The sequence below is a fragment of the Phyllobates terribilis genome, unplaced genomic scaffold, assembly GCF_046119375.1.
Source record: "Phyllobates terribilis strain yellow unplaced genomic scaffold, ASM4611937v1 Scaffold_3__8_contigs__length_932513732, whole genome shotgun sequence".
Classification (NCBI taxonomy): domain Eukaryota; kingdom Metazoa; phylum Chordata; class Amphibia; order Anura; family Dendrobatidae; genus Phyllobates; species Phyllobates terribilis.
This window is the reverse complement of record NW_027362763.1, coordinates 741,487,869-741,514,772: the sequence shown is the minus strand read 5'-3', so window position 1 is coordinate 741,514,772 and position 26,904 is coordinate 741,487,869. Positions and strand designations below refer to the sequence as shown.

Sequence of the window (26,904 nt, the reverse complement as noted above, 5' to 3'; positions counted from 1 at the left end):
GAGGTACTTTATGGTTTTGAAAAAAATGATAAAAAAAAATGTTCCATGCTGTGACCACTAGCGATAAGTTGCAATCTATGGAGAAACTTGTCAGTATAATGCATACTAGTATATACAGTGGGGAAAATAACTATTTGATACACGGCCGATTTTGGAAAATTTTCCCACCTACAAAGAAAGGAGAGGTCTGTAATTTTTATCATAGGTACACTACACCTGTGAGAGAGACAATCTAAAAATAAAAAAATAGAAAATCACATTGTAGGATTTTTACATAATACATTTTTATTTTATTGCATAAAATAAGTATTTGATACAATAGAAAGACAGAACTTAATATTTGGTACAGAAACCTTTGTTTGCAATTACAGAGGTCAGACGTTTCCTGTAGTTCTTGACCAAGTTTGCACACACTGCAGCAGGGATTTTGGCCCACTCTTCCATACAGATCTTTTCCAGATCTTTCAGGTTTTGGGGCTTTTGATGGGCATCATTGAGTTTCAGCTCCCTCCAAAAAGATTTCCAGGTCTGGAAACTGGCTAGGGAACTCCAGGACATTGAAATGCTTCTTACGGAGCAACTTGTTAGTTGCCCTGGCAGTGTGTTTCGGTTCATTGTCATGCTGGAAGACCCAGCCACAACCCATCTCCAATGCTCTTACTGAGGGAAGGAGGTTGTTGGCCAAAATCTCGCGATACATTACCCCATCCATTCTCCCTTCAATACGGTGGAGGCGTCCTGTCCACTTTGCAGAAAAGCACTCACAAAGTATGATGTTTCTCTCACCATGCTTCACAGTTGGGACGATGTTTTTGGGGTTGTACTCATCCTTTTTCTTTCTCCAAACATGGTGAGTGGAGTTGAGACCAAAAAGTTCCATTTTGGTCTCATCTGACCACATGACCTTCTCCCATGCCTCCTCTGGATCATCCAGATGGTCACTGGTGAACTTCAAACAGGCCTGGACATGTGCTGGCGTGAGCAAGGGGACCTTGCGTATCCTGCAGAATTTTAATCCATGATGGCATAGTGTGTTACTAATTGTAATGTTTGAGACTGTGGTCCCAGCTCTCTTCAGGTCATTGACCAGGTCCTCCGGTGTAGTTCTGGTCTACAACCCCTGGCAAAAATTATGGAATCACCGGGCTCGGAGGATGTTCATTCAGTTGTTTAATGTTGTTGAAAAAAAGCAGATCACAGACATGGCACAAAACTAAAGTAATTTCAAATGGCAACTTTAGGGCTTTAAGAGACACTAAAAGAAATCAAGATTAAAAATGTGGTACTCAGTAAGGGTAATTTTTTTCAGACCAAGCAGAGGGAAAAAATTATGGATTCACTCAATTCTGAGGAAAAAATTATGGAATCATGAAAAACATACACACAAAAGAACACTCCAATACATCATTAGTATTTTGTTTCACCACCTCTGGCTTTAATAACAGCTTGCAGTCTCTGGGGCATGGACTCTTCATCAATCTGGCTCCAACTTTCTCTGATTGTTGTTGCCAGATCAGCTTTGCAGGTTGGAGCCTTGTCATGGACCATTTTCTTCAACTGCCACCAAAGATTTTCAATTGGATTGAGATCCGGACTATTGGCAGGCCATGACATTGACCTTATGGGTCTTCCTTCAAGGAATGTTTTCACAGTTTTTGCTCTATGGCAGGATGCATTATCATCTTGAAAATGAGGTCATCATCCCCAAACATCCTTTCAATTGATGGGATAAGAAAACTGTCCAAAATATCAATGTAAATTTGGGCATTTATTGAAGATGTAGTGACAGCCATCTCCCCAGTGCCTTTACCTGACATGCAGCCCCATATCATCAATGACCGTGGATATTTGCATGTTCTCTTCATGCAGTCATCTTTATAAATCTCATTGGAACGGCACCAAACAAAAGTTCCAGCATCATCACCTTGCCCAATGCAGATTCGCGATTCATCACTGAATATGACTTTCATCCAGTCATCCACAGTCCACGATTGCTTTTCCTTAGCCCATTGTAACCTTGTTTTTTTCTGTTTAGGTGTTAATGATGGCTTTCGTTTAGCTTTTCTGTATGTAAATCCTATTTCCTTTAGGCGGTTTCTTACAGTTCGGTCACAGACATTGACTCCAGTTTCCTCCCACTCGTTCCTCATTTGTTTTGTTGTGCATTTCCTGTTTTGGAGAAATATTGCTTTAAGTTTCCGGTCTTGACGCTTTGATGTCTTCCTTGGTCTACCAGTATGTTTGCCTTTAACAACTTTCCCATGTTGTTTGTATTTGGTCCAGATTTTAGACACAGCCGACTGTGAACAACCAACATCTTTTGCAACATTGCGTGATGATTTACCTTCTTTTAAGAGTTTGATAATCCTCTCCTTTGTTTCAATTGACATCTCTCGTGTTGAAGCCATGATTCATGTCAGTCCACTTGGTGCAACAGCTCTCCAAGGTGTGATCACTCCTTTTTAGATGCAGACTAATGAGCAGATCTAATTTGATGCAGGTGTTAGTTTTGGAAATGAAAATTTACAGGGTGATTCCATATTTTTTTCCTCAGAATTGAGTGATTCCATAATTTTTTCCCTCTGCTTGGTCTGAAAAAAATTACCCTTACTGAGTACCACATTTTTAATCTTGATTTCTTTTAGTGTTTCTTAAAGCCCTAAAGTTGCCATTTGAAATGACTTTAGTTTTGTGCCATGTCTGTGATCTCCTTTTTTTCAACAACATTAAACAACTGAATAAATATCCTCAGAGCCCGGTGATTCCATAATTTTTGCCAGGGGTTGTATTTCCTGACCTTAGAATCATCCTTACTTCATGATGCAAGATCTTGCATGGAGGCCCAAACCGAGGAAGATTGACAGTCATCTTGTGTTTCTTCCATTTTCTAAAAATTGCGCCAACAGTTGTTGCCTTCTCAACAAGCTGCTTGCCTATTGTCCTGTAGCTCATCCCAGCCTTGTGCAAGTCTACAATTTTGTCTCTGATGTCCTTAGACAGCTCTTTGGTTTTGGCCATGGTGGAGAGGTTGGAGTGTGATTGATTGATTGTGTGGACAGGTGTCTTTTATACAGGTAATGAGTTCAAACAGGTGTAATTAATACAGGTAATGAGTGCAGAGTAGGAGGGCTTCTTAAAGAAAAGCTAACAGGTCTGTGAGAGCCAGAGTTCATGCTGTTGGTAGATGATCAAATACTTATTTATGCAATTAAATGCAATGTGATTTTCTGTTTTTTCTTTTTAGTTGCGGTCTATTTCTATTGTATAAAATAGTTATTTGATGCAATAAAATACTAATTAATTATGTAAAAATCATATAATGTGATTTTCTGGATTTTTTTTTCAAGATTCTGTCTCTCACAGTTGAAGTGTACCTACAATAAAAATGTAGGTGGGAAAACTTGGAAAATAGTCAGTGTATCAAATATGTTACTTCTTTTCCCCACTGTAAGCAATTTAGATTCTGAGGCTCAATGGCGACAGTAAGTGATTGACAAACCATATAAAGTACCACGGAATACATTGGTGCTATATAAGCTAGCATAATAATAACAATAAGAATAATCCTGTTTAAGCAGATAAATGTGGCTGTCAACATAATGGAGTAAAACAATAGAGCTGGACATGGATTATAGAATACTTTACTTTTTCCTAAAAACACTTCTTTTTAGGAAGAAATGGAAATAGGGGTTAATTGGGAATGATAACAAAATTACAGGGGTTCCCCAATAACAATAAGATTAATAAAAATTGTTCTGGGAAGCCATCTGAGCTATTATGACGAAGAATATGCAGTGTATTTTCCAAAAACATGCGCAATTACAAAACTTGTTAAAATCAATTCTTCCAATACCTGGACAGATCTCCACCCATTGACTGAAGGACTCAAGCTCTATTTTCCTGACTGTTAAATCTTTGTTGATCACAACGGGATTCTTGAAGCGATCTGAAGGCCTGTGTGGTCTGTCCAAACCAGATTCTTCAGTACCATTCTAATAAACAGAAAAAGATAAATGTGGATCGTCATAATGGTAAAAACTAAGATTTGTTCTTTCTGGGGAAATGAAAGTTCTGGCACAAAGACATGTAGAGGGTTAAAAGCCTGAACAAGTGTTTTCTGAATATATCCAGCAACGTACAGCACTGTGCAAAAGTTCTAGGCACGTGTAGAAAAAATGCTGCAAAGTAAGAAAGCTTTAAAACAACAGAAGTGTAACTAATTTGCTTTTATCAATTAACAAAATCAAAAGTAAATGAACCAAAGAGAAATCTAAAATCAATATTTGGTGTGACCACACTTTGCTTTCAGAACAGCATCAAACAAATTCTAGACACACTCGTACACAGTTTTTCAATCAATCGGCAGAGCGTTTAGTCCAAACATCTTGGAGAACTAACCACAGATCTTCTGTGGATGTCGCTTGTGCAAACCCTTCTGTCTCTTCATGTAATCTCCGACAGATTCGATCATGTGACATCAGGGCTCTGTGGGGGCAGGATCACCACTTACACGACACCTTGTTCTTTGCACTGAAGATAATTTTTAATGACATTAGCTGTATGTTTGGGATCGTTGTCCTGCTGCGGAGTAAATTTGGAGCCAATCAGACGCCTCCCTGATGGTATTTTATGAAGGATAAGTACCTGCCTGTACTTCTCAGTATTGATGACACCATTTATCAGGACCAAATCCCAAACTCCATTTGCTGAACTGCAGCCATAAACTTGCCAGTAACCTCAATCATGCTTCAAAGTTACTTGCAGAAGCTCATTATTGCACCGCTCTCCAGGATTTCAGCAAACAAACGGCCTTCGGTTACAGTCAAATAACTCATATTTTGACTCATCAGTCCAGAGCACCTGCTACCATTTTTTGCACCCAAGTTCCTATGTCTATGTGCATAGTTGAGTCGTTTGGCCTTATTTTCATATCTAAGGTATGGTTTTTGGCCACAATTCTTCCATGAACACTACTTCTGGCCAGACTTCTCCCAACAGTAAATGGATGTAGCTGTGTCCCACTGGTTGTTGCCAGTTCTGAGCTGATGGCACTGCTGGACATCTTCTGATTTCAAAGGGAAGTAAACATGATGTATCTTTCACCTGCTGCACTAAGTTTCCTTGGCCGACTACTGTGTATGGTCCTCAATGTTGTCCATTTCTTGGTGTCCTCAATGCTGATGAATACAGGCAGATACTTCTCCATCATGCAATACCACCAGGAAGACATCTGATTGGCTCCAAATTTATTCTGCAGCAGGACAACAACTCCCAACATACAGCAAATGACATAAGGAACTATCAGAAGCATTAAGAAGAACAAGGAGACCTGGAATTGATAATATGGCTCCACAGAGCCCTGATCCAGTCTATGGATTACAAGAAGAAACAAAAAAAATTTCAACCAGCCTTCATTAACAGAAGATCTGTGTTTAGTTCTGCAAGATGTTTGGAACAACCTCCCTGCCGAGATCCTTCAAAAACTGTGTGCAAGTACTTTACTCAAAAGAACTGATTAAGGCAAAGGGTTGTCACAATACATAATGACTTGACTTAGATTTTTCTGTCTTTTGTTCACTTTACCTTTCATCAATTGATTTCTTCCATACTTTCATAGAAGTTTTGTATAATACAAACAGACACAGTAATATACAAAACTTCTATGCAAGTATGGAAGAAATCAATGTATATATATATACATACATACATGCATACATACATACATACACACATACATAGATACATACACAGTTGTGCTCAGAAGTTTACATAGCCAGGCAGAATTTTTCCTTTCTTGGCAGAATATGAATGATAACAAGAAAACTTTTTCTCCACTCATGGTTATTGGTTGGGTGAAGCCATTTATTGTCAAACTACTGTGTTTTCTCTTTTTAAATCTTAATGACAACCAACAACATACAAATGACTCTGATCAAAAGTTCACATACCCCAGTTCTTAATGCCATGTATTGCCCCCTCTAACATCAATGACAGCTTGAAGTCTTTTGTGGTTGTTGTGGATGAAGTTCTTTTACTTTCTCAAATGGTAAAGCTGCCCATTTTTCTTGGCAAAAAGCTTCCAGTTCCTGTAAATTCCTGGGCTGTCTAGCATGAACTGCGCGCTTGAGATCTCGCCAGAGTGGCTCAATGATATTGAGGTCAGGAGACTGAGAAGGCCACTCCAGAACCTTCACTTTGTTCTGCTGTAGCCAATGACAGGTCGACTTGGCCTTGTGTTTTGGATCGTTGTCATGTTGGAACGTCCAAGTACGTCCCATGCGCAGCTCCCGGGCTGATGGGTGCAAATTTGCCTCCAGTATTTGCTGATAACGTGCTGCATTCATCTTTCCTTCAACTTTTACCAAGTTTCCTGTGCCTTTGTAGCTCACACATCCCCAAAACATCAGCGATCCACCTGCGTGCTTTACTGTAGGAATGGTGTTCCTTTTCATCATAGGCCTCTCCATCACTCCAAATTACCTTGTTCCAGAAGTTTTGAGGCTCGTCTCTGTGCTGTTTGGTGTATTGTAGCCAAGATAATTTGTGGTATTTGTGCAGTAATGGCTTTCTTCTAGCGACTCGACCGTGCAGCCAATTTTTCTTCAAGTGCCTCCTTATTGTGCATCTTGAAACAGCCACACCGCTAGTTTTCAGAGAGTCCTGCATTTCAGCTGATGTTATTTTGGGGTTTTTCTTTGCATCCCAAACAATTTTCCTGGCAGTTGTGGCCGAAATTTCTGTTGGTCTACCTGACCGTGGTTTTATTTTCACAGAGCCCCTGATTTTCCATTTGTTAATAACAGTTTGAACACTGCTGACTGGCATTATCAATTCCTTGGATATTTTTTTGCATCTCTTTCCTGTGTTATACAGTTCAATTACCTTTTCTCGTAGATCCGTTGACAATTCTTTTGCTTTCCCCATGACTCACAATCCAGTGGCTGGATGAAAGATGAAAGTCTGTCTGGATCCCAGAAACTCACTCAGCTTTTATGTACACACACTGATTACAAGCAAACAGGTCACAGGTGAGGATGTTACCTTTAGTAGCCATTCAAACCCATTTATGTCGAATTCTGTGCATGTTATCAGGCCAAAATCACCAGGGTATGTGAACTTTTGATCAGGGTCATTTGGATGTTTTTGGTTGTCATTAAGATTTAAAAAGAGAAAACATAGTAGTTTGACAATATATGGCTTCAACCAATAACCATGAGTGCATGAGTGGAGAAAAAGTTTTTTTGCTATTATTCATATTCTCAGAAACCAGGCCTAGAAAGGAAAAATTCTGCCGAGGTATGTAAAATTTTGAGTACAATTGTGTATATCTATATATCTATATATCTATATATCTATATCTATATATATATATATCTATATACACATACACACACATATATATATATATATATATATACACACACACATACACACAGTTGTACTCAAAACTGTATATATACATTACTGTATATTATGTACTTCAAATGTATTTATATATACACATTTGAAACCAGAAGCTTACATACACTATATAAAAAGACAACGCGTGTTTTTTTCAATATCTGACATGAAATGAGAATAAACCTTTCCTATTTTAGGATTGTCATCATTTTTTAATATTTGCCAAATGAGAGAGAGAATGTTTTAAGGCATTTTTATTACTTATTTCAAAGTCAAAAGTTTACATACATTTCATAAGTATTTAGTACCATTGCCCTTAAACTGAATGACTTGGGTCAAACGTTTCGGAAATCCTTCCACAAGCTTCTCTCACAATAGTTGGTCGGAATTTGGGCCCATTCCTCCTGACAAAACTGGTGTAACTGATCCAGGTTTGTAGGTCTCCTTGCTCGCACCTGCTTTTTCAGCTTTGCCTATAAATTTTCAATAGGATTGAGATCAGGGCTTTGTGATGGCCACTCCAAAACAATGACTTTGTTATCCTTAAGCCACTTTGTTACCATTTTGGCAGTATGCGTTGGGGCATTGTCCATTTGGAAGACCCATTTCGGCCCAAGCTTTAACTTCCTGGCTGATGTCTTGAGATATTGCTTCAGTATTGCCACATAATCTTCTTTTCTCATGATGCCATCTATTTTGTGAAGTGCACCAGTCCCTCCTGCAGCAAAACAACCCCACAACAGGATGCTGCCACCCCCGTGTTTCACAGTTGGGATGGTGTTCTTAGGCTTCCAAGCTTCTTCCTTTTTCCTCCAAACGGAACGATGGTCATTAGGCCGAAAAACTTCTATTTTAGTTTCATTAGACCACAGGACATGTCTCCAAAAATTAAGGTCTTTGTTCCTGTGTGCATTTGCAAACATTAATCTGGCTTTTTATGCTTCTTTTGGAGGAATGGCTTCTTCCTGGCAGAGTGGCCTTTCAGCCCATGTTGATACAATACTTGTTTCACTGTGGATATTGACACACTCTTACCAGCTTCCGCCATCATTTTCACAGGGTTTTTTGCTTTTGTCCTTGGGTTGATATGCACATGTCGGACCAAAGCACGTTTATCTTTGGGACACAGAACCCGTCTGCTTCCTGAGCGGTATGATGGCTGGACATTCCTATCTTGTTTGTACTTGCGTATAATTGATTATACAGATGAACGAGGCACCTTCAGGTATCTTGAAATGGAATCCAAGGATGAGCCAGACTTGTGCAAGTCCACAATTCTCTTCCTGATATCTTGGCCGATTTCTTTAGACTTTCCCATGATGCTACACAAAGAAGCAGTGTATTTCAGGTGTGCATTTAAATACATCCACATGTGTCTCTAACTCAGATGTTGGCAAAAAATACTATTAAAAGCTTCCAAACACATGACATCATCATATGGGCAGTCCAGAATTGTTTAAAGGCATAGTAATCTTAGTGTATGTAAACTTTTGACTTTGCAGTAAGTAATAAAATGCCTTAAAATATTCTCTCTCATTCTGGCATTTTGCAAATATTAAAAAGTATGGCAATCCTAATTGACCTAAAACGGGAAAGGTTTATTCTGATTTCATGTCAGATATTGAGAAAAACATGCATATGTGTCTTTTTATATAGTGTATGCAAACTTCTGTTTTTTAACTACATATATATACATACACAAACACACACAATATATACATACATATCTCAACTACATGGAGACAGGCTGTACATGCCATTAGTGGCAGATTTATCAATTGCTTTATAACAAATAAAGGTCTTTGTTGCCCACAGCATCCAATTAGAGTGCAGCTTTCATTTTACAATGAAGGCCAAAGTAATGAAACCTCTGCTGTGATTCGTTACTCAGGGCCCCAAAGACACGTTTTGTTTTTTTCCACACCGTTTTGAATAATCTGCCCCATTGTCTTCACTTTCAGAACTAGAATGTTGAGCACAGATGAAACAAAGGTAAGGCTCAACGCCACAACCTTATCTATGATAAAATCACAGTATTACCACTACTTTAATATCAAGGGGACCATCAGCAATGAAGAATTTCTTTGCACTGGCTATATGGTTTGCATGACCCTTTTACACTCCCCCCAATACATTAATGGCACAATTTTTATTAATACCATTCGACCATAATTTTAGTTATTTTTATAAATACAGAACTTAACACTAAGACCCTTTCCAAATGTTTTGCTCTCCACTGTAACCCATGTATATATTACCTGCATAATAATTTCGTAATTAAAAAAAAAAAAAAGTGAAAGCGAGATAAACAATTTTTCTAATTAAAGACCAAAACAAAAAAATAGAAAGAAACAGAAAACCCTAATCCTGAGAAATGTAACTCAGCCCCTGAACTTTCAGCCTCCACTATGATGTTTTCATGCAGCTGTGTATATTCAGGAGGCGATTGATATCAATTGCAAAGCTTGTCCCTGCTAATCTCTTCTCCTTTTGCTGCAACCTTCGCGGGGAGGGATTCTATCGCGTTATAGTCCCACTGACTCGTACAACAAGAAGAACTAGTTTCTAATTTTATGCCCATTCAGATAAACCACTAATGCTGTATGAAGTCTGAAAAGGTAGGATTAGAATACAACCCCACTGAACTGCATTTCATCCGCTATACCTTTCCAAAGCCAGATTTATAGGTAAGCCCTTTACTGTGACAATTGTTGTTTTTCCTTTTTTTTTTTTTCCTTTCCGAGGCTTCCAATGCTAATACTGGTAGCAAATTCAAATGGGTCTATCAACATGAAAGATCCCAGAAGGCTAAACCGGAGTAGTGTGTGGAAGCTGCAGATACCGAGGCCCCGTGTACCAAACAAATATTTCATTTTACACCTAATCTTTTATTATTTTTATTAAGTGTTTTGAAAGTAAATAGGGGAAGCCTAAGATGCATGACTAATAACTAAGCCTGCTGAATGCTGAAACTGGTTATCAAAAGCTACCAAGACTTTGCCCTTCCTCTGCATTGAGACAATCAATAATGAGCGCGTTCTCCCAGCAGCCTATTCTCCAGCCTAGAGGGGGCCAGGGACGCTAAACCCTCTGGGGAAGGTAACAGTTTATCCGTCCTCACAAACGCAGAGTGGAGTATTTATCAATGTGTAAAACTGGATTTTATTATTAGCAGTAGCATACGAGCAGTAGCGACCCCCTGATACGCGTTCCCAAAACAGGTTTCTGCTCATATTGTAAAATCAAAGCGGCAAAAAAAACAACAAAACACAAAAATGCATAAAACAATATAAGCATAAAAGAATAATTAATTCATTAATAAACACGAGGCAGTGAGGGTTCTTGACCACAAGGCTAAGAAGACGTCACCCCTACCGCTAAGTAGGTATCAATGTCACAGACAATCACCATAAAGGTTTGTTGCCACCCAAATAACGGGGCCAACTCCTGCGAAATGAACACAGGGATAAACATTAGCTATATCTCCAGCATGTATAATCAATGACGAATATGTAAAAAAAATAAAGAAAAAATTATAGTGCAATTTTTTTCATAAAAATTGGGTACTCATATGCGGCATTAGAGATTTAACCCATTAAAGCCTTCACTAACCTAACAAAAACAATAAAACTTTAGCAATTCCTTTAAGCAGCGCAATGTGCTAACTATCAGTCCGATTAGCCACTAAATCCCATTTTAAGAATTCTTTGTATGGGCAAAGACTTCTGCCACTTTACAAATGTATTCCGTTAAGCCCGCTAATTCAGTTAGCCTTTTCAATTCATTGTATTAATCCCGCTCTGGCTTCATTTTACATTAAAACTAGCATGGGATAACAAAGAAAGAAAAAAATTGCAAGCAAGACAGACACAAACACACAAAATACCCCTGTAAATAATAAAACCCAAAAAAGAAAAAAAAATCAATACCACAGATTGGGCCTGATCTAGGCTGCCTTTTGTTGCGAGACAGACAAACTCTTCTGGTGCTAGATCTGCACACTTTCATCACCAGTTTATTGGAACAGACAGGCGAAGGGAAGCAATGAAAGTCATTGTATTGGGACTTCAAAGAGCTCCTCTATCTAGGGGAAGGAAATCCTTTCAGTCAGCAATGGAGTCTCCTAACAACCTGCAGGTGGGTGAAAAGTTATACGCAACGTGGAGCCGTCATCACGCTGACAGCTTTCTCCTCCTCTTAGTTTTATACTCCACATAAACATATGAATCATACGAGCAATAAAAATTATATATGTGGATTTTTATATACACCTATAGTCATCTATATAATGTATACATTTTTTTTTTAGTTTGCAATGGTATAATACATGCAGAGCACAGTTAAAAAAAAAAAATCTATAAAATGAGCTAAAAAAAAAAAATCAAAAGAAATAAAAAAATAAATATAACAGTTAAAATAAACCTAACAACAAAAAATCTAAAACAAAATATAAATTAATAAAAACAAAGTAGTCATGCTCACAATATCAGATAAAATGTTGAATTCCGTGTGGAAGTTGAATTCCGTTCTTATACTCATTATATATATATATATATATATATATATATATATATATATACACACACACACACACACATACTGTACGCATACATATATATTCTCATATGCCTATATAAAACGTATAATATATATATATATATATATATATATATATATATATATATATAGACTGTTAAACTAATATATATATATATATATATATATATACACACACACACATACATAAATATATAAATCTGTACATACACATTTTATATTTTTATATAGGCATGTAAAAATATATGTAGGAGTATATTTCCACTCACATGTATATACATACATATATACATACACACACGCACACATATATAATACAAAGTATAAAAGCTTAAAATTCTGTAATGGAATTCCACTTCCTCAGTGGTGACGTCGATGCTCGCGATTGAGGATATGCATTATCCGCTGTAGACCCTCCTATTAAAACAGATGTTTTTTATGCAAATTTAATTTGTGTTATTAATGAAAATTGCACTGTGCCATAGGATACAATTCAGTAGCCTCAGTTCCAGGCTTTCCTGGCATTTGTTGCCCTTTCTTCATCTGTTTAGTCCACAATGGTATAACCAGTCACTTATAATCTAAGCCTACTAAACATGCCACTTCCATTACTTCACTCTGGTCTTTGTGGAGACCGGTCTTCTAAATTGCTCTCTCCACGTTAATATGGCTTGTACATTTAAATGGTTTTATCAACATGCAAGATGCCAGATGGTGGATTTACATAAGAGAAAACACAAGAACTGTTAAAGGGCCCTAACTGCACAAGGAAAGCATAGTAATCACTTCAGATAATAAGTGCTTGCAGGGAAAGATGAGCCGTATGGTGGCGCTCATGTGGTAAAAAGTCACTGGGTGAATTTTGGGCTTTAATGCAAAATACGGATGGAGCAGAGAGAGAGAGATATTTCACAACGTGTTATCAACTCCGGATACGGAAACTATGCACTTCAAAAAAAAAAAGTGAAATGACAAGATGAACTTCCCTACACCTGCGGCATAGGCCTGCCTTGTACGGAAGGGCACAGTACATGGAGGACACCGGCCTGGCCAACTCACCTTGAAGTCTCTGTTGGGTGATGTTTTCTGAGCAGCATTAGACAAGGAGTTTGCCACCTGCGGCTGAGACTCCAGAAGTCTCTTCAACTTGACGTCCACGGAGTTAGTGTTTTGTCCAGCTATGTATGCAAATTGTAAAAGAAAAAAAAGAGAGGGGGAGAGAGATTGAGACTTGGCCATTATTCAGCAATATGTCATCTTACAACCTGTTAGTCTACAGCATTATAGCAACAAAGGTAAAAAAAAAAAGGGGAAAAATAACGAACAAGGTAACAGGAGAGTCTTAAATTAAGATGTACATTGAGGTCGACGTGTACAGGCTCATACAGGCCCCGCTATGTATTTCTTTCACTAGAGAGAACCTCACACATGAGTCTGTTCTTGGCTTAGTGTCAATACCTGAATGGTACTTTTTATGTTACGCACCAGGCGAGACTGAACTTTTTCACCTCTTTGTTAATTAAAACATTGCCTCTCGTGTAGATACACGTACACACGCACTTTGGTATGCAAGTACATTAGTTCGCTGACTCTTTGCAGCGGGTTTCTTTCGTTGCACAAGTACGCCAGACATACTTAATCTGGAAAATATCAGATTTCTTTCGGAGAAGTGTCAGTAAAGAGCTTTAATTGCTTTAGGGGCATAAATTGTGTTATCACAGTAGAAGACAGTGAAACGCAGGGAAACCAACATTTACCGCATGTGCATAGGGTATTACCGATGACAAGACTATCAAGGAGATAAAACCGATAGTCACGGTGCAGTCAGGTCTAGTTCACAAGTCACAAAGCTTGAAAAGTGACACAGGTCCATCAAGTTCAATCCTCAACTTCAAGGGCATAAAGAGTTCTGCTTTATAACATTTCATGTTTTCAGTAACACAAAAAAACAGATTTGTTGTAGGATCCCATTCATTTCAATGACTGCATCTGGGATCTGATTATGCTTAGAAAACATAAGATCATATTTGTAGGAGGCGACTTTTTTATTACCCAATGGAAAAGAGGTAGAAAATATTCTGCGAGTTTCTCCTGAAAACTATGATCAATTGTAACTTTATAGACACTTTTACATGTATCCTAAAAGTTTCCACAGTTTAGGCTGTGTTTACATTTATGCATTCAGTGTATATCCTGGGACTCCCATAAGCTCCAAAAGTGTCCTGACATATTTCATGGAAAAACAAGGGGATAGCGTTAAAAAAAAAAAAAAAAGTCGACAAACTTAATACAGCATATCACAGGTAATGGCAGATGAATTTTGCAGTATAGGCATAGGGCTATATATGTTTGGGGCAAATGTTCAGTGGCAGCTAAATGTATATGGTCTGTGTATATTGGGCTGTCCACCTTTGGGGAATTTTTTTTTATTCTTATAACGTGTATTTTGAGCTAAAAAAATATTTTTGCAATTTGATTTCATCAGTATTTGATATAATATAAAAACAGAACGTAATATTTTATACAGAAACCTTTGTTTGCAATTACAGAGGTCAGACATTTCCTGTAGTTCTTGACCAAGTTTGCACACACTGCAGCAGGGATTTTGGCCCACTCCTCCATACAGATCTTCAGGTTTCGGGGCTGTCACTGGACAACATTGAGTTTTAGCTCCCTCCAAAGATTTTCTATTGGGTTCAGGTCTGGAGACTGGCTAGGGCACTCCAGGACCTTAAAATGCTTCTTATGGAGCAACTCGTAAGTTGCCCTGACTGTGTGTTTCTGGTCATTGTCATGCTGGAAGACCCAGCCACAACCCATCTTCAATGCTCTTACTGAGGGAAGGAGGTTGTTGGCCAAAATCTTGCAATGCAAGACCTCATCCATTCTCCCTTCAATACGGTGCAGGTGTCCTGTCCCCATTGCAGAAAAGCACCAAAAAAGTATAATGTTTTCACCACCATGCTTCACGGTTGGGACAGTGTTCTTGGGGTTGTACTCCTCCTTCTTCCTCCAAACACGGCGAGTGGACTTGATATCAAAGTTCTATTTTGGTCTAATCTGACCACATGACCTTCTCCCATGCCTCCTCTGGATCATGCAGATGATCATTGGAGAACTTCAAACGGGCCTGGACATGTGCTGGCGTGAGCAGGGGGACCTTGCGTGCCCTGCAGGATTTTAATCCATGACTGCATAGTGTGTTACTAACGGTAATGTTTGAGACTGTGGCCCCAGCTCTCTTCAGGTCATTGACAAAGTCCTCCCGTGTAGTTCTGGGCTGATTCCTGACCTTTCTCAGAATTATCCTTACCCCACAAGGCGAGATCTTGCATGGAGCCCAAGACCGAGGAACATTGGCAGTTATCTTGTGTTTCTTAGATTTTCTTATAACTGCACCAACAGTTGTTGTCTTCTCAACAAGCTGCTTGCCTGTTGTCCTGTAGCCCATCCCAGCCTTGTGCAGGTCTACAATTTTCTCCCTGGTGTCCTGCGACAGCTCTTTGGTCTTGGCCATGGTAGAGAGGTTGGAGTGTGATTGATTGAGTGTGTGAACAGGTGTTTTTATACAGGTAACGAGTTTGAACAGGTGCAATTAATACAGGTAATGAGTGCAGAGTAGGAGGGCAATTAAACTAAAAAGGTCTGTGAGAGCCAGATTTCTAGCTGGTTGGAAGGTGATCAAATACTTATTTCATGCAATAAAATGCAATTGAAATCATACAATGTGATTTTCTGTTTTTTTTATTTTTAGATTCTGTCTCTCACAGTTGAAGTATACCTACAATAAAAATTACACCATTCTTTGTAGGTGGGAAAACTTCCAAAACTTGAAGTGTATCAAACACTTATTTTCCCAAGTGTGTGTGTGTGTGTGTGTGTGTGTGTGTGTGTGTGTGTGTGTGTGTGTGTGTGTGTGTGTGTATATACACACATTTGTTGTAACTATTCATTTATATAAGAGACAAAGCTGAAGAAATAGTTGAGTATGGAACAATAGATAAATCGGAACCATGGCCATGAGGAGGCAGTAATGCCAAAAACCCACAGCAAGATTGGTTATGGAAACTGGGATCTGCCAGTTTAGAAAGAATAAGGCCCTAATTCAAAGATTTTAAGCCCAAAAGTGGAGTAAAAGCTTTGAAAAGTTGCTAAATTTTGGCTTACCTCAGAGTTGTGCCAAAATTTTGCAAACTTTTGCGCTTCCATACGCTTTCCAAACTCTGCAGAAATGGGCGGGCGCGGAGTGGGTGTGTGATACCATGGCTTGTCTAATTCATGATGAGCTATGGCATATCCTATGCCAGAAATCTCACTCCAGATTGGAGGCGCAAACAACTAGACAGAAACTCTAGATTCATGAATCAGGAGAGTCTAACTCCACCACACACCCTCTCATCAAGATCGGCATGAAAAGCGACAGTCTTGATGAATTCAGGCCCAAAAAATCTGCCAAGCATTTGACCCAACAGTAAAAAAAATTACCAGTGAATAAATGTCCTTATTCTCATTTGTCAGGTTATTACAAATTGTGCTCAACTTTTCCTTGTCTACCACTGTGTCGAGGAAAATCTGGTAAAATACTTAATGAATGCCCATATAGCTTCCATAGAATTATATACTTCTCCATAGAGAGATGGCTTTTCCACAGCTCTGGGAATGTGGGTATCTAACCCCAACTAACTGAAATGGCTGGTATAATTCAGGTTGCCTATTTTCCCTCAAATGAAGCAATTTAACAAAATATTAGAGGACAGAGAATGACAACATGAGGACTTCCATTATTATTTACTATTTCACAGTTATTTCATGTTTAAAGAAGAAAATACAAACTGCATGAAAATGTGAAAACTGTAGCAGGTCAATGGGAAATGGTCCATCTAATGATTTTTCTGTTGTACTGATAACATTATTGAAACTATATAAAACCTGACCTTGAATATAAGAAAATGGCAAACGTAAGAAACAAGATGTAGTCTCTGGTGTTTCGGCACAACTACCCTATTTAGATGGTAATAAAGTTATCCACAGCAGCTGTGCACTGAACTGCCCGGGACTTGGTGAAGAGGTAGAGGGTTCACAATGTGACAAGGTCACTAATCCAGTCAAGGATAAACCTCATTCTAAAAAGTTTAACTCCGTTTCCTGGAAAACACTTCAAAAGACTTGTGTATTTCATCCATCAACACAGATCAAATTTTCATAAGAACTACAACAAACTGCTTTCTATTCTTGTCATTAGAGATGACTACAATTATTCCTGTGCTCAAACCTGTCAATCCAAATGACCACCTTAGAAACACAAATGGTTGGGGCTGCGAGGGGCCGTCAGGTATGGGGGTCATTCCTTTTCTGTTAACTATGTACTTCCCTAATGAAAACTGTGGTTTTAACTTGTGCACGGTGCAGAATTCATTGGTTTATGACTTTGGTCTATGAAGGAACCATTCTGACTCCAAAAAACACATAAATGGTCTCAGAACATATTACACAAATGTGCAGTCACCCTTATAGATCCAGAACATGCCACTGCACACATTACCACCGTAAACACCATTACTAGCCTATGCTTTCATCATACTATCACTATTTTGTGACTTTTATCACCCACTGGAATATAAGTTGGTATGCATGCAACGTGTAGGCGCATGTTCACACTGGCCACAAAACCTAAGATAAAAACAAAATGAGCAAATACCCTGCAGTACATTAATAAATGGCAACAGTGCATGAAAATTACATAGGGTACTTAGTTAACATAATTTTGATTTAAAAAAAAAAAACAACGTAAAAGAAATCCCACCGCGTCAAGGTGATCCTATTCAGGACGGTCCTAACCTCTAGTATTAAAACCTTACCATATGTCAAATGACTTAAATATGAATAAGGGCTGAGCAGGACCAAGACCATGATTAATGTAAATATGGTAAGGCTTTAATACTAAATGTTAGGACTGTCTTGAATACAGTCACCTTGACGCAGTGGGATGGCTTTTACGCTTTTTTTTTAATCAAAATTATGTTAACCAAGTACCCTATGTTATTTTCATGCGCTATTGCTATTTATTTATTTACTTACTGCAGGGTCTTTGCACATTTTGTTTTTATCTTTGGTTTTGTCTTTATCACCCACTGTCATTTTATGTTGTAGGCCTCTTCAGAAATCATCTCCGGTTTCATCCCACATCCATCATAAGTTGCGTAACTTTGCAGTCATCAGTCACAGGACCGTCCCAATTCTGCTCTACATTAGGAATGCAAAACCTTTTAGGATCTGAGGGCCACACTGTTAGATTGTCCCACTGCCATGGGCCACAGTAAAACTTAAAAGGGGTATGCCAATTTGAGACATATCAACTTTTAACTGAAATTTCAAAAACTATTTCTGAATAATGGGGATCGCCCTAGTTCCTTATTTGGCACCCAAGAGCAAAATAAAAAGTTGAGGTTGGCATTATGTGGGTAATACAACTGTAATATACAAGGGTTAGAAAAACAGTCCAGCATTTCACATTCCTCATAAGGTAAGATTGAGATCATACAATCAGCTCTTCCTCAGTGGTGTCCCAAATATGGGAGTAGAATTTGCAGTAAATCCCTTGCATCACTAGTGGATCTCTGTCCTTACTTGGGTCAGCTTCCGATCAAGCCTGTGAATCAACTGTATTCCAGAAAACTGAGGCACCAAAATATTTTTCCTTAGGAAAAACGTAGCTTTTATTTCATCCTTCAAAACGCATTGCAATGTTTAGGCCAATTTGTTGTAATTCTGGACGAATTATTGCAAATTGTTTTTTGTTTTTTTTTAAAGGATGAAATACAACTTTTTCTGGTGCCTCAGATTTCTAGAATTCACATATCGGGATGCATTAGACTGGGCTATTTTTGCTGCACGGAACATAGAAACCCAATATAACAGAACCCAGCACCACTGTGAACAGCAGAGCCGAAAAAAATCTAACTTTTAACTGACCAGAAAAAAATTCTAACATTTTTGCATAAATGTGGAACAAGAGAGATTACTACAATCTATATATAGTCTATGGAGCATTTTTAGCTGTCCATGTGGAGCAGAGTACTGCCTGATAAGGATAAATGAAAGATGTCAAAGGGTAAGATGCTCAATATGCCACTTGCTCCAAGAGAGATTCTTAGGACCCAGACTCCAATTTATAATAAAACATATCTGTGACATAATGGATGTAAACATGTCAATTATTATCATCTATTGATCCAATAGAAACCTGTAAGAAAGCATAAATATACAGGTCTATAAATCTTTAGTCTGAACAGAACCTTATTACTTCACCCCAATGATGGACTCTAATACCAGATAATAAATATAATAATCGCTCCCTTTAGAAGTGCCAGATCATCCATCTATTCCATGTTAGCAGTTTACATAGATGACACTGATCACAGACACAATAATACATAAGTACAAATGTACGAGCAGAAATATATTCCATTACAGAAACCTTCTGCGTTTCCAGCAAGAAATGCAAAGTTTGGGTGTTTATGAGTGAAGGACTGCCAACGCTCTGCCATTCCGCCGAGGATATGCTCCAGAGGCAGAAACTCTCCGCTTCTGAAGTCCTGTGATAAGAAACCTCAACAAAACAACAGACAAAACAGCGACCATGCAACTGTAACCAACGAAAGCACGAGAACACAAACTCACAATTTAAAGGGAATTTACTATTAAAAAATATTCTAATCCTATTGACCATGTAACACATCCTCCTCCAGCACAGAAATATTCGCTTGTGTCTCCTGTGCTTTTCATCACACAGTTGTTGGAGTCCTGATCCCAGTTGAGTCTTTCAATAAACAGACCTTTATTTCTGGGGAAAAATACTGTACCTGTGACCGGCTGATCTCCGCGGTGTACAGTCCGTAGATTTTGCATGCATAAAAGTGGTCATAATATGCAGGATATTTACAAATCTGCTATACTGAAACACAGTGGTCGCAATTGAAGGATCAAGAATTTATTCTTACTGAAAGCAATATTGTACAGGCATGGGATCATGCTAGTAATAGGAGTATTCTAGCATTAGAGGGTTGTGTCATCTCTTAGTAAATAAGTATTTTATAGATGGAGGCAGGGCTGTGGAGCTGGAGTCGGTGTTCATTTTGGTGGAGTCGGAAACGGAGTCGATATAAAATGGACCGACTCCAACTCCTAAAATATATACTAAATCGGGTACAGTAGTTCAATGCAGTTTTTGGGGAATATTTTTTTTTCATAAGAATTTGTAAAAGTTATGAAATGTCCTATAAATGTCTGTCCTATTCCTGATCTAAGGGTCTAGACTTTTAGCTGAGATGAATCTGCGCTACAGTAAATTTATCACTTAAACATGAGCAATGTATGAGGGAGTTGGAGTCGGTGTCATGGGAATTGAGGAGTCGGAGGTTTGGCTTACCGACTCCACAGCCCTGGATGGAGGTACCCATTGTAGAAACAACCCTATGCAGCAGAGCACAGAGCAGCTTTGGAGAACCTGTTTGGCCTTTGTATTACATGGTTGGCCATTCATTTGCTATTCTACAGCGGCTGCTGATGACGGGGCCGGTTTTGATCAAAATGCTGCTGGGAGCAAAAGTAGGCCCACCTTGAAAAACTTCTAAAGGGGTATTCCAAATATACTAAGTGATGACATATCTCTAGAATATGTCATCATTTACATGTAATTAACATCAGGCTTGTGGTGGTCCAACACCCAGGACCCCACAATCAACTAACACGTATGGAGCTGTGATGTTCTAGCTCCGTAGACCATGAACTTCTGCTGGTTGTGGGACCCGGCAAAAGTCGATCAGTGCAGGTGCCGTAAGCAGGATTCCCAATGATCTGATACTGATGAACTATCTGAAGAATAGGTCAACAGTACCTAAATCTGGGACAACCTCTCACAATAGCCGGAGTTTTAAACATTAGGACAACCTAAGACCCTCAAAATGAAGGGGATGCAGATACAGCGCTATGTCCTTTTCCAGTTATTCCCTGCACAACGAAGCTCCAGGACTTTGGCTTTGCAGCCGCCGGTCCCATTCAGTTTAATGGCACAGAGTGGGACCAGGAATGTCCCTGCGCAGATGTAAAACTGCAACAAGGACACAGAGCTGAACCAAATCCGAATTAATGATCCCATACCTGTACAATTACACAGAAAAAAAGAACGAAAACCCCAAAGAGTGTAAGACATGCAATATAAATTACCAGTGAGATCTGGGTCTAGGTTAGTAGATTCATCACCACCTCCACCACATACAAGAGTGCAATCAGGAGTGTCCTCATTAGTAAGTGCATTGTTAAAATCATCCTCATCTGCAGAAATATGAAGTGCTAAGGTTAGTATACTTTTAGTAAAGAAACAAAAAGTCGTTTCTTCTGCCAAAGAATGAGGAAGAGAATAATAAAGACAGAAGATAGAAGAAGAAGAAAGATTTTTCACCACTCAGTAAATAGTACATTACCTGGAAACAATTAGTAAAAAAACAGTCAATCCCTTGGTTTGAAAATAACTCAGAATAAGGGGATAATTTGAGCTTTATGCAAGTACAAAACATCAACTTGAATGAAGAAAACTTTCATTAATGTGGATGCTGTCACCGGTGTGATATGAGATCTGCTGTTTGGGAATGACCTGTCGCACTGACATGAAAAAACTGAAAAAATTTTGGACACCCCTGGTCAAAATGACCGTTATTGTGAACAGTTAAGCAAGTTGAAAATGAGATGATCTCTAAAAGGCCTAAAGTTAACGATGACACATTTCCTTTGCATTTTAAACAAAAAAATAAAATATTTTCATCTTTTACATTTTAAAAATTACAAAAAGGAAAATGGGCTAATGCAAAAGTTTGGGCACTCTTGGAGATTTATGTGCCCAGACAACTCTGACGAAGGTTTCAGACCTTAATTAGCCTGTTAGGGTTATGGCTTGTTCACTATCATGGTTAGGAAAGGCCACGTGATGCAAACTTCCAAGCTTTATAAAAACCCAGCCTCCTCTAACCTTGTGCCAAAAAACAGCAGCCATGGGTTCTTCTAAGCAGCTGCCTAGAACTCTGAAAATTAAAATGGTGACGGCCCTCAAAGCAGGAGAAAGCTATAAGAAGATAGCAAAGCGTTCTCAAGTTGCCCTTTCCTCAGTTCAAAATTTATATTTTCAAATGTCTGTTAAAAGAAACAGTGGAGGTCAAGATGAGGTCTTGAAGACCAAGCAAAAATTCAGTGAGAGCTGCTTGTAGGATTGCTAGAGAGGCAAATCAGAACCCCCGCTTGACTGCAAAAGACCTTCAGAAAGATTTAGCAGACTCTGGAGCGGTGGTACATTGTTCTACTGTTCAGAGACACCTGCACAAATATGGCCTTCATGGAAGAGTCATCAGAAGAAAACCTCTCCTGTGTCCTCATCATAAAATTCAGCATCAGAAGTATGCAAAAGAACATCTAAACAAGCCTGATGCATTTTGGAAACAAGTCCTGTGGATCGGTGATGTTAAAATAGAACTCTTTGGCCATCAATGATTAACGGTATGTATGGAGAAAAAAGGGCTCAGAATTTCAGGAAAAGAACATCTCGCCAACCATTAAGCATGGGGGTGGATCAATCATGCTTTGGAGAATGTTTCACAGGTAGAGAGAAGAATGGATTAAATAAAATTTCAACAAATTCTTGATGGAAACATAACACCATCTGTAATTTTCCAAGGAAGAATGGATGAAAATCCCTCAAACAAGAATTGAAAGACTCTTGGCTGACTATAATTTCAATCTGTGATACTGTCAAAAGGGGGTTCTACTAGGTACTAAACATGCAGGGTGTCCAAACTTTTGCATAGGCCCATTTTCCATTTTGTAATTTTTAAAGTGTAAAAGTTAAATAAATAATATATATATATATATATATATATATATATATATATATATATATATATATATATATATATATATATATATATATATATATATATATATATATATAGTGTAAGGCAGCGCTAGTCATCATATTGGGAGATACTCGTTCCAGCGGGTCAATTGAAGCACACCAGGCACGTTTTTCCAGTTTTCACACTCCAGCAGTTTATTATACATCATAACTGCTATAACCGAGTCCAACTCAGTGGCTCACCGACATATTACATATAATGTCCAGGAGCCTTTCAAGCGGCAGACAGGCCCACTTGGCTCCACTTGCAGTCCCAGCAAAGTCATTTATAGAAATGTCCACATCAAGCAGTGTTTTACCTTTGCTGGGTTTTAGCTGCTCAGATTTGTTCTGCCACCACTGTGGCTTTACTGCTTCCCCGATGGGGTCTCCAGCCTTCGTTCCTTCAAAGGCTACTGGTATGTGGTCTCACCTCACATCCAGCCTTTGCCTTCCAGGACTCATGCCTTCCAAACCTCTGGCCCTCCAAGGCTACTGGGATCGCTTACACCTTACGATCCAGCCTCCGCCTTTCAGGCTTCAATAGGCCTCACTAGGCCTCTCACTCTAGCGGTGTCCCACACGGGAACAGGCCTCACGCCTTAGAATCATAGAATGGTAGAGTTGGAGGGGACCTCCTGGGTCATCTGGTCCAACCCCCTGCTCAAAGCAGGATTCACTAGATCATCTCAGACAGATGTCTGTCCAGCCTCTGTTTGAAGACGTCCATTGAAGGGGAACTCACCACCTCTCGTGGCAGCCTGTTCCACTCATTAATCACCCTAACTGTCAAAAAGTTTTTTCTAATATCTAATCTGTGTCTCCTCCCATTTAGTTTCATCCCATTGCTTCTAGTCTTTCCTTGTGCAAATGAGAATAAAGATGATCCTTCTACAATGTGACAGCCCTTGACATATTTGTAGACAGCTATTAAGTCTCCTCTCAGTCTTCTTTTTTGCAAGCTAAACATTCCCAAATCCTGCAACCGTTCCTCATAGGACATGGTTTGCAGACCAGTCACCATTCTGGTCGCTCTTCTCTGAACTTGCTCCAGTTTGTCTAAGACTTTTTTAAAATGTGGTGCCCAAAACTGTACACAGTATTCCAGATGAGGTCTGACCAAAGAGGAGTAAAGACCGATAATGACTTCACGTGATCTAGACTGTATGCTTCTGTTAATACATCCCAGAATTGTATTTGCCTTTTTTGCTGCTGCATCACACTGTTGACTCATGTTCAGTCTATGATCTATTACTATACCTAAGTCTTTTTCACATGTACTGTTGCTTAGCTCTATTCCTCCCATTCTGTATATGCTTTTTTCATTTTTATTGCCCAGATGTAGTACTTTGCATTTGTCTCAAGACTACCAGGGTTTATATATCTTCCAGTGCACAGGACCTGTGCTGATGTCACAGTCATGTGATCAGACATTCTGTGTGCACAGGACCTGTGCTAGGTCACAGTCATGTGACCAGTCACCTGAGGGGGAGGTACATGGTCAGCCAAAACACATCCTGGACCAATACAGTAATGCCGCAAGCCGCTGTATTACATATCCCCCCCCTCTGTTCAAACTTGTGGGGTTGAACACATAATATACACAATCACATTATAACCCCCAGTTCACACAGAGACACAGAGACCCTGTATTTGACATTAGTCAACGACATTAGCCCATTCCTTAGGGACCTACCATCTGTCATTGTCACTGCCTTCGTCAAGTCACCTTTCCGGGTCGTAACCTTGTCAGACCTCCCCCGCTCCCAGCGGTCAGTCGTAACCTTGTCAGACCTCCCCCGCTCCCAGCGGTCCATACAGCAGTGTGACTCACATGCCCTGTTATCTAAGGTCCGGTTCGACTCCGTACTGTCCCGTACTCTATTGGGTCATTTGTATGGGCCTCTCAAACCTGAGTTACTGGAGGTCTCACTACCTCTAAACCCACGCCCACTACTCTCAGGACATCTTGAAAGGTCCCTAACTTCAGCTGTAGCTGTTCTGTTATTCAGGGGGCCCTTTCTCTGTCTGGTCTCACAATTTCTAGATGGCTGCCATCTTCTGCTTATCAGATGATGCTGTCTATCCACTCGCAGTCTAGTGAGATTCAACTGTTCTACCTCTCGCAGGTAGGTCACTCGGTACTCCATCAGCATGCGCACATATGCAAGACTTTCTTCCGTTCCTACAGCGGAGAATGACACCATGCCGTCTTCATCTGGTATCCAGTCCTGACGATCACGTGGACTGCTTACTTTCACCACACCAGACTTCTTTACCATTAACTGCATGGCTCAGCCATTTCTCCCAATGAGTTTTCTCACCAGAACATGAGGCACCCGGATGACCTCTTCCCGCCGACTGTGAGCTTTTCTCATAAGCTCCAGTTGTCTAATGGCTTGTTCCGTCTTCAACCGGAGAAACCGCTTCGTGCGAATACATCGCCAGTGAATGTCACTTAGGATCGCCACCCTCTTCACTGTGACTTCGGTCGTGGACAAGACCACCAGCTGCTTTGCTTCTGAGGTCGAGTACACCTTACAGGCTCCCACGGCCTTCTTAAACTCTTCATGCACGGACTCACTGGTGCATTCTTCTCTCAAATCCTCGGGTACATCTATGAGGCACTTGTACCGAGAGGTTTCTGTCTCACCAGTGGTCTCCAAACGATCATCTAGCTGAGGTTTCAGGGGCAACTGACTTTCAGCTTCTTCACCCTGTATGCTTCCCCTGAGCTGACTCACAGCTACAAATTCAAGAATTTTCGTCTTGACCACTTACATCTCATACTTATCTTCTGTTAACACTCTCTTAGCTCTCCTCAGGTTCACCTTCTCATGGTATAAGGGAGTGAGTGCAACTTGTTTGCCCTTTTCCTTCTCCAAGGAGGCCTCGTTCACTGAGTGATACTTTGCTTGGCGACCTTTGAGCTCGAAAACTTCTTCCTCTAGCTCAGCTACTCGCCTCTCAGCAGCCCATCTCTGAAGCTCTTCCTGCTTCAACTGCTCCTTTAACAGTAGAGTTCTCTCAGACCTCTCTGTCTCCAATGCGCCCACTCGGCTCTCAACAGCCAGTCTCTCAAGCTTCTCTTGCTTCAAATGGGCTTGTAGCGACTCCTTGAGCTCCTTGATCTCGGCTCCTACATCCACCGATTCACCCGAGCTCGTATTATTCGAGGAGGTATCTGTTTCATACCTCCCATCTCCAGTGGCCAACTCCTGGCCCTGGTCTGTGGCTTCTCCGATAGACTCCTCCATCTTTTTCTGATCAGCTTCCATCTTGCTGATTCTCTCCTTAAGGCACGTCTCTGCTTTCTGGAGATTATCACAGAACGTCTGCAGCTCCTTCACCTGAGCTTTTAGTCCTAGGGTCTTTCTGCGAAGATCATCATTTTCATCACGGGTGTCCTGCAGAGTGGTCTCAACCACTTGGCGCATGTTACTGCATCCGCCTTATCATCCTCTAGTTTTTCTTTAACCCTGAGGAAATCCTCATAGTCTCTCTTAATTTGTTGCAGTTCCCCACTGCGTTCACTATATTCCTTCTTGGATTCACACAGCTCCCGGTTGAACTGTTCATGCAGTCGTTCTAGGTTTTGCTCACGCCCAGAAACTTCATCCTGCAGCGCCTCCTTGAGCGCAGACAGCTCTAACTGTACCAGAGAGAAGCGATCTTTCACCTTACACAACTCATCTTCACACTCTGCTTTGTCAATCTCCAATTGAAAAACCTCCTCCTCGATTTTACGCAGTCCTCCTTAATTTTGTAGAACATTTCCTTCCATTGGTTAATTTCCTCGTTGCTTCCCTCCAGGTCTCGCTGTAAGTTCCTCACAACCTGGTATATTTTCTGCTGTTCAGACTCCAGGCTCCGCTGGTCTGAGGACACGTTCTCCAGGTTTTCCCATGGTTGCTGCACGTCACTCTGATACTGCCGCCCGATAGGCTCCAGCTCTTGGTCATGACTGGCCGCCTCCTCTTTCAGGGCTGTCAGATCCTGATCCTTCT

At 39.9% G+C, this 26,904-nt stretch overlaps 1 protein-coding gene across 7 annotated transcripts in view; it reads right to left on the bottom strand.

Annotated features, from left to right (window-relative positions):
* Positions 1-26,904, bottom strand: part of EHBP1 (EH domain binding protein 1) — a 445,048-nt gene that overhangs the window by 89,370 nt on the left and 328,774 nt on the right. For 4 of the 7 annotated variants that reach the window (XM_073672136.1, XM_073672138.1, XM_073672139.1 and 1 more), the window contains 3 exons: positions 21,184-21,291; positions 13,018-13,136; positions 3,854-3,992 (listed from right to left, as the gene is read on the bottom strand). In XM_073672136.1, coding sequence (XP_073528237.1) covers positions 3,854-3,992; positions 13,018-13,136; positions 21,184-21,291 — 366 coding nt within the window. The remainder of the gene's footprint in view (positions 1-3,853; positions 3,993-13,017; positions 13,137-21,183; positions 21,292-26,904) is intronic. The other 3 variants (XM_073672142.1, XM_073672140.1, XM_073672141.1) reach the window with 1 other exon arrangement.